This window comes from Tenrec ecaudatus, chromosome 1, assembly GCF_050624435.1.
Source record: "Tenrec ecaudatus isolate mTenEca1 chromosome 1, mTenEca1.hap1, whole genome shotgun sequence".
In the NCBI taxonomy this organism is placed as follows: domain Eukaryota; kingdom Metazoa; phylum Chordata; class Mammalia; order Afrosoricida; family Tenrecidae; genus Tenrec; species Tenrec ecaudatus.
In genome coordinates this window covers 308852137-308869472 of record NC_134530.1, presented here as the reverse complement: position 1 = coordinate 308869472, position 17336 = coordinate 308852137, and the positions used below count along the sequence as shown (strand labels likewise).

Below are 17336 nucleotides of genomic sequence, written 5' to 3'. Positions count from 1 at the left end.
TCATTCCTTGCCTTGCTGTTTGCAGGAACTGTAAGTAAATATAGGAGCCCTGCTTGGGTAGTGCGTTATGATCTGGGCTGCTCACCATGAGGGTAGCAGTTCGAAACTACCCACTTCTCTGCGGGAGAAAGATGAGGCTTTGTCCTCTCACAAAGAGTTACAGTCTCAGAAACCCACAGGGGCAGTTCGACCCCTTCCTACAGGATCTCCGTGCATCCAAATGGACTCGGTGGCCGTGACTCTGTTTGGGTAGGTGAAGAAACCCTGGGACTGAGGAAGTGAAGTGTTCTCCTAAGGGCGTGCTCTGGCTTCTCTTGTAAGGATGCTGAGAGGATTGTGTGAGACCTGTCAGGGTCAGCTTTTCGTCCTATCCCTTACGTACTCTTGTGTGAACTTCTGAACTCATTGGCATCTCAGCCTCCTTTCTCAAGGCTGCTACTTAAGGGGGCAACACAGGAAGAAAATGCAAAGCTGGAGGAGCGAGACGAGGCAGTAACAGACTGGAGGGTGGGACAAAGAAAACGAGACAGTGCTGAGAGACATAGTCAAGGAAGAAGTGATGGTCATGTCACATGTGACTTATAAAAGGAGTGACGCAATTAGAGACACAATCATGGACACAAAGAATGCTACGGATAGGAAATAGTAAAGTTGATTCCGTGCTGGCTCCCTGGTGGAATTCTTGTCTGCTAACGTAGGAGATCTGAGTTTGACTTCTCGGCATTGCTCTTCAAGTGCAGCCACCACTCGCTCACAAATTGGGGTTTGCTGGTTGCAGGATGCTGACCAGGTCTCTGCAGAGCTTCCAGACTCAGGGAGACTAGAACTAAAGTGCCTCCTCTCCCCCTCCCCCACTCCCTCCCAAATCAGTCAATTCCTATGGATCCCAGCAGTTTTATATTATTTTCAATGGGGCTACCATGAGTGAGGGTTGACTTCTTGATGACCATTGACAAAAATAACCTTCCTCTTCCCATTCTCCTCATCCATGTCTCTTATGCTCGCATGCTCTGACAGCCTTGCCAGGACATGATGGGAGTGTGGACACAGCGAGGCGGAGAAAGGTAGCTTAAGGACAAAAGTAAGAATGAAGGGCATCACAATTATGAAGCACACCAAAGAGTCAACCGTCATCTCGATCTGGGGTCCACATCCTTCCGCAGCAACCTCATCAATGCCCTCTTGACCTCCTTGTTTCTCAGAGTGTAGATGAGAGGGTTGAGTGAAGGAGTGCCCACCGCATAGAAGAGGCCAAAGAACTTGGCCCTCTCTTGGGCATAGGGACTTTTTGGCTGGAGGTAGACGGCAATGACTGAGCTGTAGAAGAGGGTCACCACAATGAGGTGGGAGGAGCAGGTCCCAAAAGCCTTCCTCCTCCCCTTTGCAGAGCTAATTCTCAGCACCGCCCGGGCAATGGCACCGTAAGAGATGAGGATGAGGGTGAGGGGCACCACCAGGATGAGGACACTGGCGACAGCCATCTGGATCTCATTGTAGGTGGTATCTCCACAGGCGAGTCGAATTAGAGCTGGGACCTCACACACAAAGTCATCTATCTGCCGGTGGGGGCAGAAGGGCAGGTGGAGGGTGGAACGGGTCTGGATCACTGACTCTACCAGGCCAATGACCCAGGCCAGAGCCGCCAGCTGCCGGCACAGGCGGGGGTGGATGATGGTGGCATAATGGAGAGGCTGGCAAACCGCCGCATAGCGGTCAAAGGCCATCACTGTCAGGAGGATGCACTCCGTGGTCCCCAGAGAGAGGAAGATGAAGAGCTGCACAAAGCAGCCAAGGAAGCTGATGGTTTTGGGGCCCCAGAGGTTGAAGAGCATCTGGGGAACACAACTCGTGGTGAAGCAGAGATCCAAGAAGGAGAGGTTGGAGAGGAAGAAGTACATTGGGGAGTGGAGCCTGGAGTCCAGCACAGAGAGCAGGATGATGAGGGAGTTGCCCACCAGAGTCAGGAAGTAAGAGGCCAACACAATCACAAAGAGAATCTTTTCAAGTCCTGGATGTTCAGAGAAGCCCAGAAGGAGAAAGCCCACTGGGGAGCTCTGGTTGACCATGGCCTGTTCGTGTAGATCCTAGAGATGGAAGAGAAGCTGTCAGGCAAGAAGTTGTTTCAACCCATCTTATAATAACTCACCAAGAATGTGTTGGGAAATGAGCGCATACTTCTGAGAATTCTCACTTTACTGAATGAGGATATTTCTGCCATTGATTCAAGCGGACTCATAGGGACCCTGCAGGATAGGGTAGAACTGCTCTTGTGGCCCATTTTTCTCCCTTGGAATGACTGATGGTTTCACAATGCTGACCTACCAGATCACAGCCCCAGAGTATCCACTATGCCAGCATGGGTCCATACTGAAGGAGGGTAAAGGAGGCCAGGGCAACCTTTTGATTAATTAACTGACTCATGCCTTCATTCAGCACCCATTTGTAGCGTGGGCCACAATGGGTCAGAAGCAACCTGATGGGGATGGATTTTACTTTGGTTTTATGTGCTGAGCACTATTGTAATTGTTGAATTGTCTCTCACTTATTCGTGGGGAAATTTTATGATGAAAATTTATTTCGACTCGGTTGAAAATATTCTCTTGCTCAGGATGAATTTGGTAAAAATATTCATATTCCCCAGGGACCTTCTCAGAGACACAGTATTTTGCTCAACAGAGAGTTTCCTTTATGCAAAACTTCCCTCTTTCACTGCGAGATCCCCTTGTGTATGCTGATCTCAGTAGCAGCGTGTTTGCTGAACCAGATGCCTAGTTAGGAGCTCTGATGGACAGTCTCAGTCTGTACCATGAGATGCTTACAGGCAGCAAGGGAGCCAGGCCTACAGTACATTTCCACTCACTGAATAATCCGTAAGAACATTATGAAAAGATCCTGCAATCTAAAGGCTCAGTGATACCAATGTACTGGATAAACGAGAGAAAAGGTTTTATCAAGTGAAAGACAAATTTGGTGGATAGAGCAGGGAAATCTTTCTAGAGGAGGGAATGTCACTCCCTTCACCCCCACCTGTGATAACTCGTATGGAGTCATAAAAGGCAGCTGAGAGGCCAGAGTGGAAGCTTCAGCTACTCTGGCAGTTCAGAGGCACGAACACAGGGTTTGGTGGTTCTACAAGACCTTAGAAAGTACATATGTGGGACAGGGGTGTCTGTAGTGAGAACGTAGTACAGCCGATTACCTGGAACTTATAGGAGCGTGATCTCCCCAGCACCAGGCCTCATTCCCCTTGGTGTTTGCTGGGAATTACTGATTTTGCTCTTTCTCAAATTCTTTTTCCCATTTATGGGATATTAGAATATCAACACAAATATTATCACATGTTTCAGCAAATATGTGAGTAAATCAAATCTTTGTAATGTAAACAATGATAAAATCAATACCTCACGTACCTACCCTCCAATTAAGAAAGTGAGCAAACATTACAAGTGTCTTAGAAGCTCCTAAAGCAATCACATCATTTTGTCGTGCCCACCTCAATACATAACCACCATTGTGGGTTTTTAAAATGGTCATTTACTCATTTCCTTCTTTGAGACTGAAAAAACCCACTGCCCTGGAGTAAATGTTGACTCGCAGTGGTCCTGTGGATGAAGCTGTCTGCTTCTGTGCAAAGGAATCCTCTCCGGAACCCTGGGGAGGGTCCCTGTGAGTCAGATTCAATGCCATGGCGGTGCTTTGTTTAAAGATATCATTTAAATGATCTAAAACGAACCCTTTTAAGTTGTAAAACTTAATGGTTTTCAATGTGTTTACACAGTTTGCAATCAACACAAATTCTAGAACATATATTTCACTCCCCAAAGGAAACACATACCCATTAGTATCCACTCTCTCCAGTGTTTTCTGGACAGTAGAGAATTCTCTGAATGTCATGCTCCCCTACTGTCTTTTATTTATCCATTAGCTGTCAGCCTCACCATTATTCTGCATTTATGTTCTCAGCATGTCACACAGTTTCTTGCTCTGCTGCATTTCCAAGCTCTTTAGATTTTATCTTTTGATCAAATGTTTGCACACACACTTCCAGTTCCTCTTTGCTTTGGCCCCTTCTCCCATAACAACGCATCCATCCATCCAACCATCCATCCATCCATCCATCCATCCATCCATCCATCCATCCATCCATCCATCCACTTGTCTTTTCCATTTCTTGAGGCCCAAGGTGTAAGCATCGTGCTAGGAACTGAGGGAGAAGCCCTGCTCACATGAGTTCATGACAATATGCAGTCACTGCCATCGAGTTGATCCTGACTTATGGTGACCTTCAAGGACAGGGTAGAGTGACTGCTTAAGGGTTTCTGAGGTTCCATATCTGTATGCTAGACACAGCTTCATCTTTCTCCCGTAGAGTGGCTGTAGATTCCAAATGCTCATCTCGAGTTAGCAGCCAGCTCACTACCCAATGCACCACCAGGCCTTTTAGTGGATGTCATCTGCTATTGCTACTAGTAGCTCCCATCCGTTGAATGTTTCTTTATGTGCTAAGCATGGTGTTAAGCAGCTGGATGGACATCTGGCTCTCATGGTAACACTGCAAAGTGAATATTATGAACCCATTTTTTAAAAAAAAAGAACAATCTCAGAGAAGTTCTGTAACTTGTCTAGGGAATTCAGTCAATCAATGCCAGTGCCAGGCTTCTAGACCCCATTGAACTCTCAATCTGGTGTTCTATCACAGAGGAGAAGAGATAGGGGAAAAGGAGACTTTCTTCTTACTTCTAAGCAAACAGACTCTCTTGTACCCTGTTGCTAAAGAGCTCCCATCTTAAAGCTTCTAACTGACACCTAGCCTATCATTGCAGAGTCTTTGGCGGTTCCGTGTTAGAATTCTTGTTTTTTACATTCACAATCTGGGTTCACCACCTGTCATGCTTGAATGTTGCTGTGATGCTGTAGAGGTGCCAACAGACTGTCCAGGCTAAGACAGATTAAGGAGAGAGGCTTGACTGTCTACTTACAAAAATCATCCAATGAATTTACAGATATCTGATCTGAAACTGGTCATTGGGGATAACATAGAACTGGGCATCAGTGTGCCTCCCATTTCCACGGGTTGTTACAAGTGAAAGACCAACTCAACCACAGCTAGCAACATTAGTGTGGACGCTGACAATAGAGAACCACAAAAATTAAATGAAAGAGAAAGCATCCTTGAGTGGCTGGTCAGATTTCTGTTCAAAATAATAGTTGCTAATACTTATTATCAGACACTGTTCTCAGCACTAGGTTTATGAGTGGCATAATAAAGCATGCTCCCACCTGCTCTTGATTATTAAACTTACAGGAATTTTTGTGAGCCTGTTTTTGCTGGTTTCCAATAAAAAGAGCCATGTTGGCAATATTTACATGGTGGAAATTTACACTCACTACAAATCAAGATTCTTTTTCTCCCACCCTTAGACTTTCGTTAAACATTACCAATAACCTCAGAATATCCCACATAACTACTGTATGTATTATTATCTCCTTTTTAAAGTAAAGGAGTTGGGCAAAGAGAAGCTAAATAAGTTGCCTAAGGCAAGTCAGCAAGGAAGCACCAGAGTTGGTATTTGAATGAAGGTGGACTGACTGTAGAAACCCCCACCCACTTCCTACCACAGTTCTGCTAGAAGATGAGGCCAATGGAGGTCAAAGGTACCTCTCTGCTGTGAAGCTCTTTACCAATGATCTTCCCCTCAGCCCAGGGAGAAGTTAGCCTCTGCTTCGGTGCTAGAGGTAAGAAGGCAGATGGGGTGTGGGGGTAGAGGTAGGGTGATCCCAGGACTCCCACCCTGTGGAGACCAAAGGCTTGTTAATTTTGCGAAGACCCTGGGGTGTCACCGCTCACAGGCAGTTAATTAGGCACCAAAGGTGATGGAGGAAGAAGGGACTATCTATAGGGAACTTGCCAGCAGTAGTCAGTCCCCTGGGAAGGGAAATGGTCCCTACTCCTTCTCTTTATGAGTAGGATAAACAAGGGCAATGTCTCTGCTTAGGCCTCCAGGTATTCCTGTCAAGCCTGCATTTCATTCATTTAACACCTCGCTTTAATTGTAGATCCCCCAACTTCTTGCTTTTCTACTTAATTCTTTTCTCTGAGTTGACCTCCACACAGTGCAGGAATATAGAATTCTCAAAGCCCAAGTTTAGAAGAACACTTAGGACAATGACTCTAATCCTCATACGATGTAACAGAATCGTACCATGCTCACTCAGTTAGTGTGGGGGCTTGTAGAGTGGGGGCATGTGGGGACAGCTAAAGCATGGCGTCTTAGCCAAAGTTCAGATCACAGTGGATTGACTAGGTCCATGAATCTACCCAGTTAATCATGCTTTCTGTGCCCGAAGGCATAATTGGAATGGGCCTGTTCATCATTTGGAAGATTCCCCATATTAGTTCTTTGGTCATGAGGAAATTCAAGTAGAAGAGGCCTTGGATCTGTTGACCTGTACCTCCCCCACCCCTTCCATGCACAACAAATAAAGAACGGTATTGCAATCCAAGGGTAATGACACAGATTGTTGCCACCTGAAAGGATGTCATGGTGATTGTCCTATTATAGTTCCCATGGAAGTCATCAGGCCAGTCATTACAAAAACGAATTAGATCTTGAAAGATAGCAATGGACGACAACAAATTCAACCAAGCAGTAGCCTGAAATTCAGCTGTCCTGTTTGATGAAAATGACTTCAAGGTCCAGACCATGTGATTACTGATTTGATGAGTGTGTTCTTTCCAAGCACTGCAGGAAGTAGGGCCAAAGCAGTTTTCATCTGTATCATAGGATGCACATATCTAGTGATGTTCACAGTCTTCAGCCATGATAGGGTTTAAAGGAACAATGGTGCAAACAGTAAGAGTGAGAAAAAAAAAATGACGTCAGAGAGGCTCCAGACTCGTGGCCAATCCATGACTTTCACAAGAGTGCTCCACAGGGATGTCAGTGGCTGGCAGCTCTTGGAAGCATCTTACTTGGCCTTTCTTTCAAGTTAATGAAGAGGGACTTTTTCTGAGGTGCATCTGGGTGGTTTTGAACCCTCAGTCTTTCAGTTAGCACCAGAACACTTTACTCTTTGTTCCATCCAAGGACTCTACTCCATGTAAGAAAGCCCTGATCAGAGAATTTTTAAATTGTTGTAGTGCAAGTATTCCCCCCACATCCAGGTCTAGGTGCCAGCGTAGCATCACTGAACATATTGTTGGGAAGAGATGCGCACGAGCATACCATTCTATGGTATCATTATACAATCTCTCTATTACTCAGAGACATGCAAATATGCACATGAGCAGACCATCCATGATAGCAATACATAAACCTTCTGCTATTCAGAGAATGTCAATATTCACATGAGTATACCATTCTATGATACCATTATATAGTATTTCTCTTACTTAGGGACATGTCAATACCCATATGGACTGGACATACCATTCTATGGTACCACTATACAATACCCCTAGTACTCAGAGACATGAAAATATGCACATGAGAAGACCATCCATGATACCATTATATAGCGCCTCTATTACTCAGAGACATGTCAATATGCACATGAGAAGACCATCCTATGATGCCATTATATAGTGCTCCTGTTACTCAGAGACATGTGAATATCGTTTCTACTACCCAGAGTCACATATATAGCATTTCTATTTTCCAGTTCAAGCTAATGACCTCAGAAGCTTGGAGAGTCATAAAATATAATAAAAATAATAAGGAAATGAGAGTTTTGAGTATTTATGACCTTTGCTTTTAGCAACATAAAGTTGTATAATTTTAGTTTTATTTGTGGCTGTGTGCAAAATATGATTCCCACAATTCCTGAAAATTTAAGCACCTGTTGTCATGAGCTAACATCAGTTGGCTTTAGTGCACCAAGAGACACAGGTCTGGACCCTCCATGAGCTCTCCGTGGCTCCACTACCACAGTGACCCCTTATTTTTCAGATGGGATTAGCGAGAAGTGGAAATATTTTGGTTGCATAAACAAGACGTGTCAGGCTGCGGGAGTTAGACCCCGTGAAGATGCACATCACTGACGTTTCTAGGCGTCCCATGTCCTAGGGCACAATATGCCCATCTTCTTCAAGTAAAACTTCCCAAACCAAACTCTCCTCCATTGAGTCATTTCTGACTCATAGGGAACTTATAGATCAGGGAAGAACACCCCTGTGGGTTTTCAAGATGGTAACTCCGTATGGGAGTAGAGAGCCTCATCTTGCTCCCACAGAGCAGTTAATGGCCTCAAAATTCTGACCAAGAAGTTAGCTGCTCAACCAGTAACCACTACACTGTAAAGGACATATTCCTTGGTCTCACATTTATCACCCCTATGTGGCATACGTGGTTAAGCTGAAAAGTTTGCGAGTTTGAACCCACACAGAGGCACCAAGGAAGACAGCTTTGGTGACCCGCTTCTCAGAACTCAAAGCTCTGAATCACCTGGGAAGGATTCTACTTCATACTCATGGCGTCACTAGGAGTTGGAATCAACCCAACAGAAAACTAATAACATCAAAAACAACAGTGATAACACCATGGAAGCTTGACTGTTGGGGCCATGCATGTCACATCCTTGGGAATATTCCTTGGAACCGTTTTCCGGGGACTTCACTTTTGCTAGAACCCAGAGCAGACAAGGGTTCTGCTGCACATACCAGCTGTTGTACAACCATTCAAGCTTAAAACAAGGATATCCACTCCAACTCCCTTAAGACTCAGGAATATTAGACTTCTATAAGAAACCTTTCTTGTGGTCAGGGATGGCACAAACAGAGAGTACACTTTCTTGGACCACATGACTTTGTAGACCTTCAGGCATTAGACATATAAGTGGAGAAACTTTCTGGTCATCTTCAAATGGAGAATTGCAACTAGATGCCTAGCCTTCAGATCAAGGTTGTTCTACCTGCTCAGAGAAGTAAAATCTTGGTCTGCTATTGAGCCTTCTTAGAGGTATAGTTCAGGGGCATCAAATAACCATGAGACTACAATCTGTTGTAGCTAGGTTCTTACAAAACAACAAGAAAATCTAATAAGAATAGCATAAAACAGAGGGAAAAATAGAAATGAAAGCAGAAAATATTAAAAACTAGGACAAATTTAAAATTGGAGATGAAATGATAAGATATTACATTTTAACCTGAGTGTATGTGCCACAATCAACTTTATAATGCGGTCTCTCTGGAACTAAGACAGTCACATCCCCCAACTATGGTCCAAGGGGATGCACCAGTGGTTTAATCTACGCGTGGAACCTTCAAATGAATTTTGGGTTTCCATTGTTGCTCATAGGCTTGTCAAACCAGATGTTCCAAATTAAGCTCTGATACCATTCCATCCTTCAGGTTTGTATTCTATTATTTACAATCCTTGGATCACACCAGCTGATGTGTTTCTTTCATGTGGACTTAGTTGATTCCTCACTTAGATGGCTGCTTGTTTGAAGTCAAATCTTTAAAACCCCAGGTGCTGTTCTTTCTGATCGCTGGGAACCATCTAGTTTCTTCACCACACTTTGTTCTAGCACTCATATATATCTTCAGTGATCTCTACATGAGGGCAAGAACAAGCAAAGGCTGAATACATTCATTTTTACAGAGAAGTTTTTGAACTTGAATTCAAACTGAGATAATATAATGATAAGTGGCAGACATATGTAAACATCAACATAAACATAAGCACATATATGTACACATGGTTAATATAAAGTTAATTTAATATGCATTTAATTTACTTATTTTAAACATGTCACCATATTATTTGCTTATTATGCATTTTCTATTTATTTGTAAAACAATTCTTTATTGTCAGTATATAGAGAGTTGTCTCTTTGAAAGGCTATACACAAGGGGATTCAAACATCACTGTATTAGTCTGGGTACTTTAGAGAAACAAATTCACAGAAACTCATGTATAACAGAGAGTTTTGACTGAAATCCCATTGGTAGCCAACCAGATACCCCTTACTGAATGGTTATTGGGAGGAGATGAGCCTGTCAGGGTGCAGGGTTGCAATGATGAAACATATAACTTTACTCTCATTCTTAGGTGCTTCCTTCCCCCTCCCCCGGTGCCACTATCATGATCCCAGTTCTACCTTACAGATCTGGCTGGACCAGAAACACAGTGAATCCAGGACAGATGACTCCTTTAGGACCAGTGGTGAGAGTGGCGATGCCTGGAGGGTGGAGAGAATGTGGGGTAGAAAGGGGGAACGATTATAGAAATCTACGTATGGCCTCCTCCCTGGGGGATGGACAGCTGAGAAAAAAGCAGGGGGAGACATTGGACAGTGTAATATATGACAAAATAATAATAATTTATGAGTGATGATGGGTTCATGAGGTAGGGGAGAGTAGGGAGGGAGGGGGAAATTAAGCAGTATATAAAAGGGCTCAAGTAGAAGGCAAATGTTTTGAGAATGATGATGGCAGCAAATGAACATATGTTCTTGACACAATGGATGTATGTATGGATTATGCTAAGAATTGTATGAGCACCAAGAAAATGATTAAAAAATAGAGTTTTATATAATGGTTAAGTGCACATTAAAGAAAACATTCCAACCCAGTGCTGCCCAAACCCATAAGTCCACTATTAACCCATAGGTCCGACATCAATCCAAAAAGTCCTAGTCCATCTCACAAAACGGATGCAGATATGCTGACTGCAGGAGGAAAGCCAAATCAGTGAATATATAAGCATCTCAGCGCTGGCAGGGGTTTTGACAAGGGTGCTCCAGCACCCAGGGCTGCATTGGATTCTGTCCACGTGGCTTCTCCTCAGGGATGTCTTGCAGGAACTGAGCTTTGCCCATTCAAGCAGGAAACTGGCTAAGGCAGCTCCATCCTGGTCCGACCATCAGAAAGCAAGAGATCCTAGAACTAGAAAGGTGAGGCTCACTGATCCATTTATCTCTCCATCCTTCTATTAAAGACACATGCGTTTATAGTCCAGGCTGGTACATTTAACTAACTCAATCCACCCCTTGCCAACCTGGCTCCTGTACATAATTATTTAGCTTCACAATTGCAATTAAGTAACAGCTACACCTGAATCCTATAATCCTGTGAATATGTTCCCACCCATGAAAGTTTGTAATACAACCACTTCATTCCTTGATCCCCCCATTTTTTAGTACCCAATTTATATACTTCCTACTTACATCAGCCAAGTTCTCTGAGAAAACAATCATATTTTCGACATGAAGAGTTTTCTTCTCACTTGGAACCTTGTAAAGTCTGCATCCATAAGCAAAGTCACATCCGGACGGGCCATCCATGAAGTCAGCAATAATATGCAGCAGTTCACAGGCTCAAAAATCTCCATCTGGTCAGGTACTGGTCAACTCACTGTGGGCTACCTCACTCCATCTCCACAGGGTTCCCATTGGTCGCCTTGCCTTTAGACCATGGGTTCTCACTAATACTCAACAAGCGTAACCCCCTTGTGCTAGGTCATGAACTTTAGACCAGTCAACCTGCTTTTATCTTCTCCTTTTTTCCCTGTAAACCAAGTCCACAGGTGTCAGTGGCCAAGCTCAACCCGTCTCTTTATTGGTGTATTTCTCCCTCTCCAACTCAACAAGTAGATTCAGGTGGTCACCCAGCAAGCATTTCAGCCTGCTCGCAGGCCCCCTGTAGCATTCAGTTCTAGAGGTTAATTTGCTTCATGGTTCCAGATATTTTTCCAGCTTCTGACAAAGACTGCTCGTTCCTGAGTAGTCCAAAGCACTGGTTGGGGAATATCATTCTTTGTATAACTTTCTATTCAGATGTGGCCTAAACCCATCTAAAGATCAAATTTTAATGGTCGAAATCAAGTGGGATTTCAAACTATCTATTTTTCTGCTTCCCATCTTTTTCCCCAAACAGAACCAAGTCAATAGTGTGGCTTTATCTGACCTATGCCTAGCAAAGAGAAATTACCATGAGGGAGAGATAAAAAACAAAACAAAAACATCTACTCTCAATTTTATGATTTGTTTCTCCAATATCCCACTCCTAAGTTACCATAATGTGTTAGTCCGGGTGGTTTAGTGGAAAAAAAATCCACAGAAACTCATGTATATGAGAGAGTTTTATACAGAAGTAAGTGCACATCAAGAAATATCCCATTCCATTGCTGCCCAACCCCACAAGTCCAAGTTTTACTCGTATGTCTGACTCCAATCCAAAGTCTTCCTCCATCTCAGAAAACACACACTATCATGCTGAGAGCAGGATGGAAGCTGATTCAGTGAATGTATAAGCATCTCAGCGCTGGCAGAGTCTCCTCATGGGCACTCGAGCACCCAGATTTACATCCGGATAGGTCCATGCACCTTCTCCTTGGGGATGTCTTGCAGGGAGTGAGCCTTGCCAGCTGCAGCAGGGAACTGGCTAAGGTAGCGGCATCCTGGTCCGACCATCACAAAGCAAGAGACTCGAGAACTAGAAAGGCAAGGCTCACTGAGCCATTTATCCCTCCACCCTTCAATTAACCCCACATTTGTTTATCGGCCAGGTTGGCACAATACACTTTAACTAACTCAGTGTTGTACAACCATTATTAGTATCCTTCCCAAATTATTCTACCGCCATTGAATATACATTCCCTCTGCCTTTCCACTTCCTTCTTTCCCAGCCCTTCTGAACATGTCCTTGGATGAACACCACCCTTTTGATCTCCAATAGTTGTTTCCACTATCATGTGCATGCCTTAGCAGTGCTTTCGTTCACTGTACAGACCTGAATTTCGATTGGCTGAAAATTGAAGCATGAGGATGAGTTCACTTCCAGATCTCAACCCAGAGCCATCGTTCCAAGAATTCCACCAGTAAATTTAATCTTTTCCATGAATTTTAGTTCTGCTGTATGTTTTTATCCCCAACTCTACTCAAGACCTTCTAATGTGATCCCTTTTAAAGGAGTTTCTAGTGGTAGCTGGACACCATCCATTTTTTCTGATTCCAGGGTCATGGAGACTGATGTTTGTGTATTCAATTAGTCCATTGGACTAATCATTTCTTTTTTAAAAATTGTTTTATTAGGGGCTCATAGAACTAATCACAACCTATACATACATCCATTGTGTAAAGCACATTTGTACATTCATTGCCCTCATCATTCTCAAAGCATTTGTTCTCCACTTAGGCACCTGACATCAGGTCCTCATTTTTTCCCTCCCTTCCATCCCCCCCTCCTTTATGAACCCTTGATAATTTATATATTATTATTTTGTCATACCTTTCCCTGTCTGATATTTCCCTTCACCAAAACTTTCCTGTTGTCAGCCCCCCAGGGAGGAGGTCACATGTAGATCCTTGTACTTGGCCTGCCCCTTTCCAACCCACCCTTTGTCTACATTCCCAGTATCATCACTCACAGTACTGGTCCTGAAGGGATCATCCGCCCTGGATTCCCAGTGCTTCTAGTTCCTATCTGTACCAGTGTTCATTCTCTCGTCTAGCCAGACTTGCAATTTAGAATTGGGATCATGATAGTGGGGGTTGGGGGTGGGAGTGGGAGGACGCATTTAAGAACTAAAGAAAAATTGTATTTTTCATCGTTGCTACATCACACCCTGTCTGGCTTGTCTCCTACCCGAGACCCCTCTGCAAGGGGCTCTCCAGTGGCCTACAAATGGGCTTTGGGTCTCCATTCTGCACTCCTGCCCTCATTAACTATGGTAAGATTTTTTGTTCTCATGATGCCTGATACCTGATCCCTTTGACATCTTGTGATTGCACAGGCTAGTGTGATTCTTCCATGTGGGCTTTGTTGCTTCTGAGCTAGAGGGACTTTATTTACTTCCAAGCCTTTAAGACCCCAGACTCTATTTCTTTGGATAGCTGGGTACCATCAGATTTAATTCAGCACATTTGGTAATGCATCCCTTTGTCTTCAGCGGTTGTGTCGGGAACGTGAGCATCATAGAATGCCAATTTAATAGAAGAACGTATTCTTGCATTAAGGGAGCATTTGAGTGGAGGCCCAATGTTCTTCTGCTACCTTAATACTAAATCTATAAATGTATGCACGTAGCTCTATTTCCCCATCCTCATATGTAAATATATTTGCATATATACATGTCTTCATCTAGACCTCTATAAATGCCCTTTGCCTCGCAGCTCTTTCCTCTATTTTCCTTGACTCTCCTCCTGTCCCACTATCATGGTCAGTCCCCACCAGGATTTCAGCAATTCCTCTTTGTTACATTACCCTTGATCATGCCCTACCAGGCCTCTCACACCTTCCTCATCACCAATTTGGATCACTTGTTGTTCCCTTGTTCCTGAGGTTGTTAACACCACTTCCTCTCCCCCCATCTCCTGCTCTCCCAAGTTCCTCCAGAACTGTTGGTCCAGTTGTTTTCTCTTTCAGATTGTTCATCAAGCCATTGTTATTTAGACAGACCAGCGGAGATAATAACATGCACAAACACAAGACAGAGCACCACCCAGCACCAATATAAAACAAAACATCAACAAACCATCGACAAAAAACAAAACCAAACACAACAAGAAAGAAAAACTTGTAGTTAGTTAAAGGGTCATTTGTTGGCACTTAGGAGTGTTTTCCAGTCCAGTCTGTTGGGGCACCACGCCCTGGCCCCAAAGTCCACCTTCAGCATTCCTTGGAGACCTCACCACACCACTCCCTTGCTGTTCTGTTGCACTCCCCTTAGTGTTTTGCCTCGGTGTGGTGGGATCAGATCTGGTGAAATTCCCACACCATGTCTCTGGTGTTGTCCTCCGTAGAGCTATGGGTCAGTGAGGGGCGTCATGTCTCATAATGTGGCTGGCCATGTGGTCCTCTCTGTGGACTGGCTGCTCTAATTGGGGTCATCTTCCTCCAGGCCTAGTGGGCCAGGATGTGCTCCACGCTCTCCTCCTCCCCCTTCATCAGCACCCATGTGATCTGATCAGATAAGTCCTTCTCCCAGAGCTGCAGATTCAATGTCATCCTTTGAAATAAATTCTTCTGCAGGAATAAGCAGGTGACCTGTGGCCTGCCTCCCCTACCCCCCAGACCTCTTGATTGGTCTCCTACTCCACACGGGCATGTTGCACTCACACCTTGGAGCACTGGGTTGATGTCTGGGTTGAATTCTGTTCTCTCTTTCCCTGTGTAGATATAAACAATACTCTCCCCTTGGGTGGGTTAGTGTGTTGTGCCCCCACTACCCATATCTTTTTAATTATTTATTTGTTTTCCTTTCCCCACCTCCTTTTTAGTTGTGTACCATGTGTATCCCCATATTTGATTTGGTCCCTGACATATTACCTGGTCATCACCCCAGGAATGTTTGTATATAGTAGCATTTTCCCTATGCCCCTTTTGCATTTTTTTAGAAGCTTGCTTCAGCGAACTCATGTTGTACTTGTCCTTTTGTGCTTGAATGACTTCACTTAGCATAATTTCTTCTAGTTCTTCACAGGCACAGATGTGCTTCATACATTCATCACTGCTTTTTAGTGATGCATAGGACTCCACTGTATGTATATACCAGTTTTTTAAACCAATCGCCAGTTGATGGGAACTTTGGGTTGCTTCCAACATCTTTGCTCTTTAACACTTATTTTTTCATGAACTTTTAAAAAATGGTTTTATTATGGGCTCATACAGCTCTTATTGCTATCCATACATACATCAATTGTGTAAAGAACATTTTACATTCATTGCCTTCACTATTCTCAAAACATTTCTCTCCACCTAAGCCCCTGGCATTAGCTCCTTGCTCTTCAACACTCTAAAGGAATCTTTTGGAAAAGATTTACCCATGCAATATGTCATTTGCTTTCTTGACTGTTGCTTCCATGTGCACATTGTGAATTGGAGGTGTCAAGGGCAAATATCTACCTTGTCAAAACCTATATAATTGTGAGTATACCCCCTCTTTCTTTTCCACAACCACTGTATGTCTATCCATTCATGTATCTACTTGTGGATTACTATTATTGCAGGTGTATATAAGTAATAGTGTTTACTTTGTTGTCTTTAACTGAAACTTGTTCCAGTGTCTGCTCTATCTCCATATTGTCTTCCTTTCACATAGATTAACATGGTTCCACCTTATAGCAAGGAACATAGCCTGTCTCCTCCCACTCTTGGCAACCATAAAAAAATATATCTTTTCCTGTTAAACCTTTTTTTGACCTATGACAGTAGTCATTGTTAAAGTTCTGTCTTTTAAAAATCATTTTATTGGGTTCTTGTACAACACTTATCACGATCCATACATCCATCCGATGTGTCAAACACATTTGTACATTGGTTGTCATCATCATTCTCAAAACATTGTCTTTCTAATTGAGCCCTTGGTATCAGTTTCCTTATTCGCCCCCCCCCCCACATCCTTGGTCTCTCACGAAACTTTGATAATTTATAAATTATTAATATTTTTCATGCCTAACACTGTCCAATATTTCCCTTCACCCATTTTCTGTTGGACGTCCCCAGGGAGGGGGTATATGTAGATCATTGTGATTGGTCCCCCCTTTCTCCCCCACCTTCCCTTTTCTTTCCTCATTATTGGTCCTGAGTGGTTTATCTGTGCTGGATTGCAGTGTTTCCAGTTCTGATCTGTACCAGTGTACATCCTCTGGCCTAGCCAGATGTGTAAGGTAGAATTGGGATCATGATAATGGGTGTGTGTGTGTGAAGAAACATTTAGGAATTAGAGGAAAATTGTATGTTTCATTGGGGCTACACTGCTCACTGACTGGATCATCTCCTCCCCGCAACCTTTCTGTAAGGGGCATGTCCAGTTGCCTATAGGTGGACTTTGGGTCTCTACTCCACACTGCCCCTCATTCACAATGATACAAATTTTTTTCTGGGTCTTTGATGCCTGATACCTGATCCCATCGACACCTCATGATCTCACAGACTGGTGTCCTTCTTCCATGTAGGCTTTGTTGATTCTGAGGTTGATGGTTGCTCCTTTATCTTCAAGCCTTTAAGACTATATCTTTTGATAGCCAGGCACCATCAGCTTTCTTCATCACATTTCCTTCTGCACTTGCTTTGTCTTCAGCGATCATGTTGGGAAGGTGAGAATCATGGAATGCTAGGTTAATAGAACAAGGTGTTCTTACATTGAGGGAGTACTTGAGTGGAGGACCAATATCCATCTGCTACCTTAATACTTAATCTATAAATTTATGTACAGAGATCTATTTCCACATCATCATATATAAACATATTTACATGCTTGTGTTTAGAGCTGTATAAATGTCCTTTGCCTTCAAGTTCTTTCCTCTATTTCTTTTTAACTACCTCTTTTCCCACTATCATGTTCAGCCTTCATTTGGGTTTCAGTTATTCCTCTTTGTTACATTTCCCTTGA

General features: G+C 43.5%; 1 protein-coding gene across 1 annotated transcript; it reads right to left on the bottom strand.

Annotated features, from left to right (window-relative positions):
• Positions 1 to 1130: 1130 nt before the first annotated feature.
• LOC142441706 (olfactory receptor 2H2-like) lies at positions 1131 to 2066 on the bottom strand. The gene has a single exon (XM_075543487.1). It carries the CDS (start codon positions 2064 to 2066, stop codon positions 1131 to 1133), a length of 936 nt encoding a protein of 311 aa, XP_075399602.1.
• Between the last annotated feature and the right edge of the window lie 15270 nt (positions 2067 to 17336).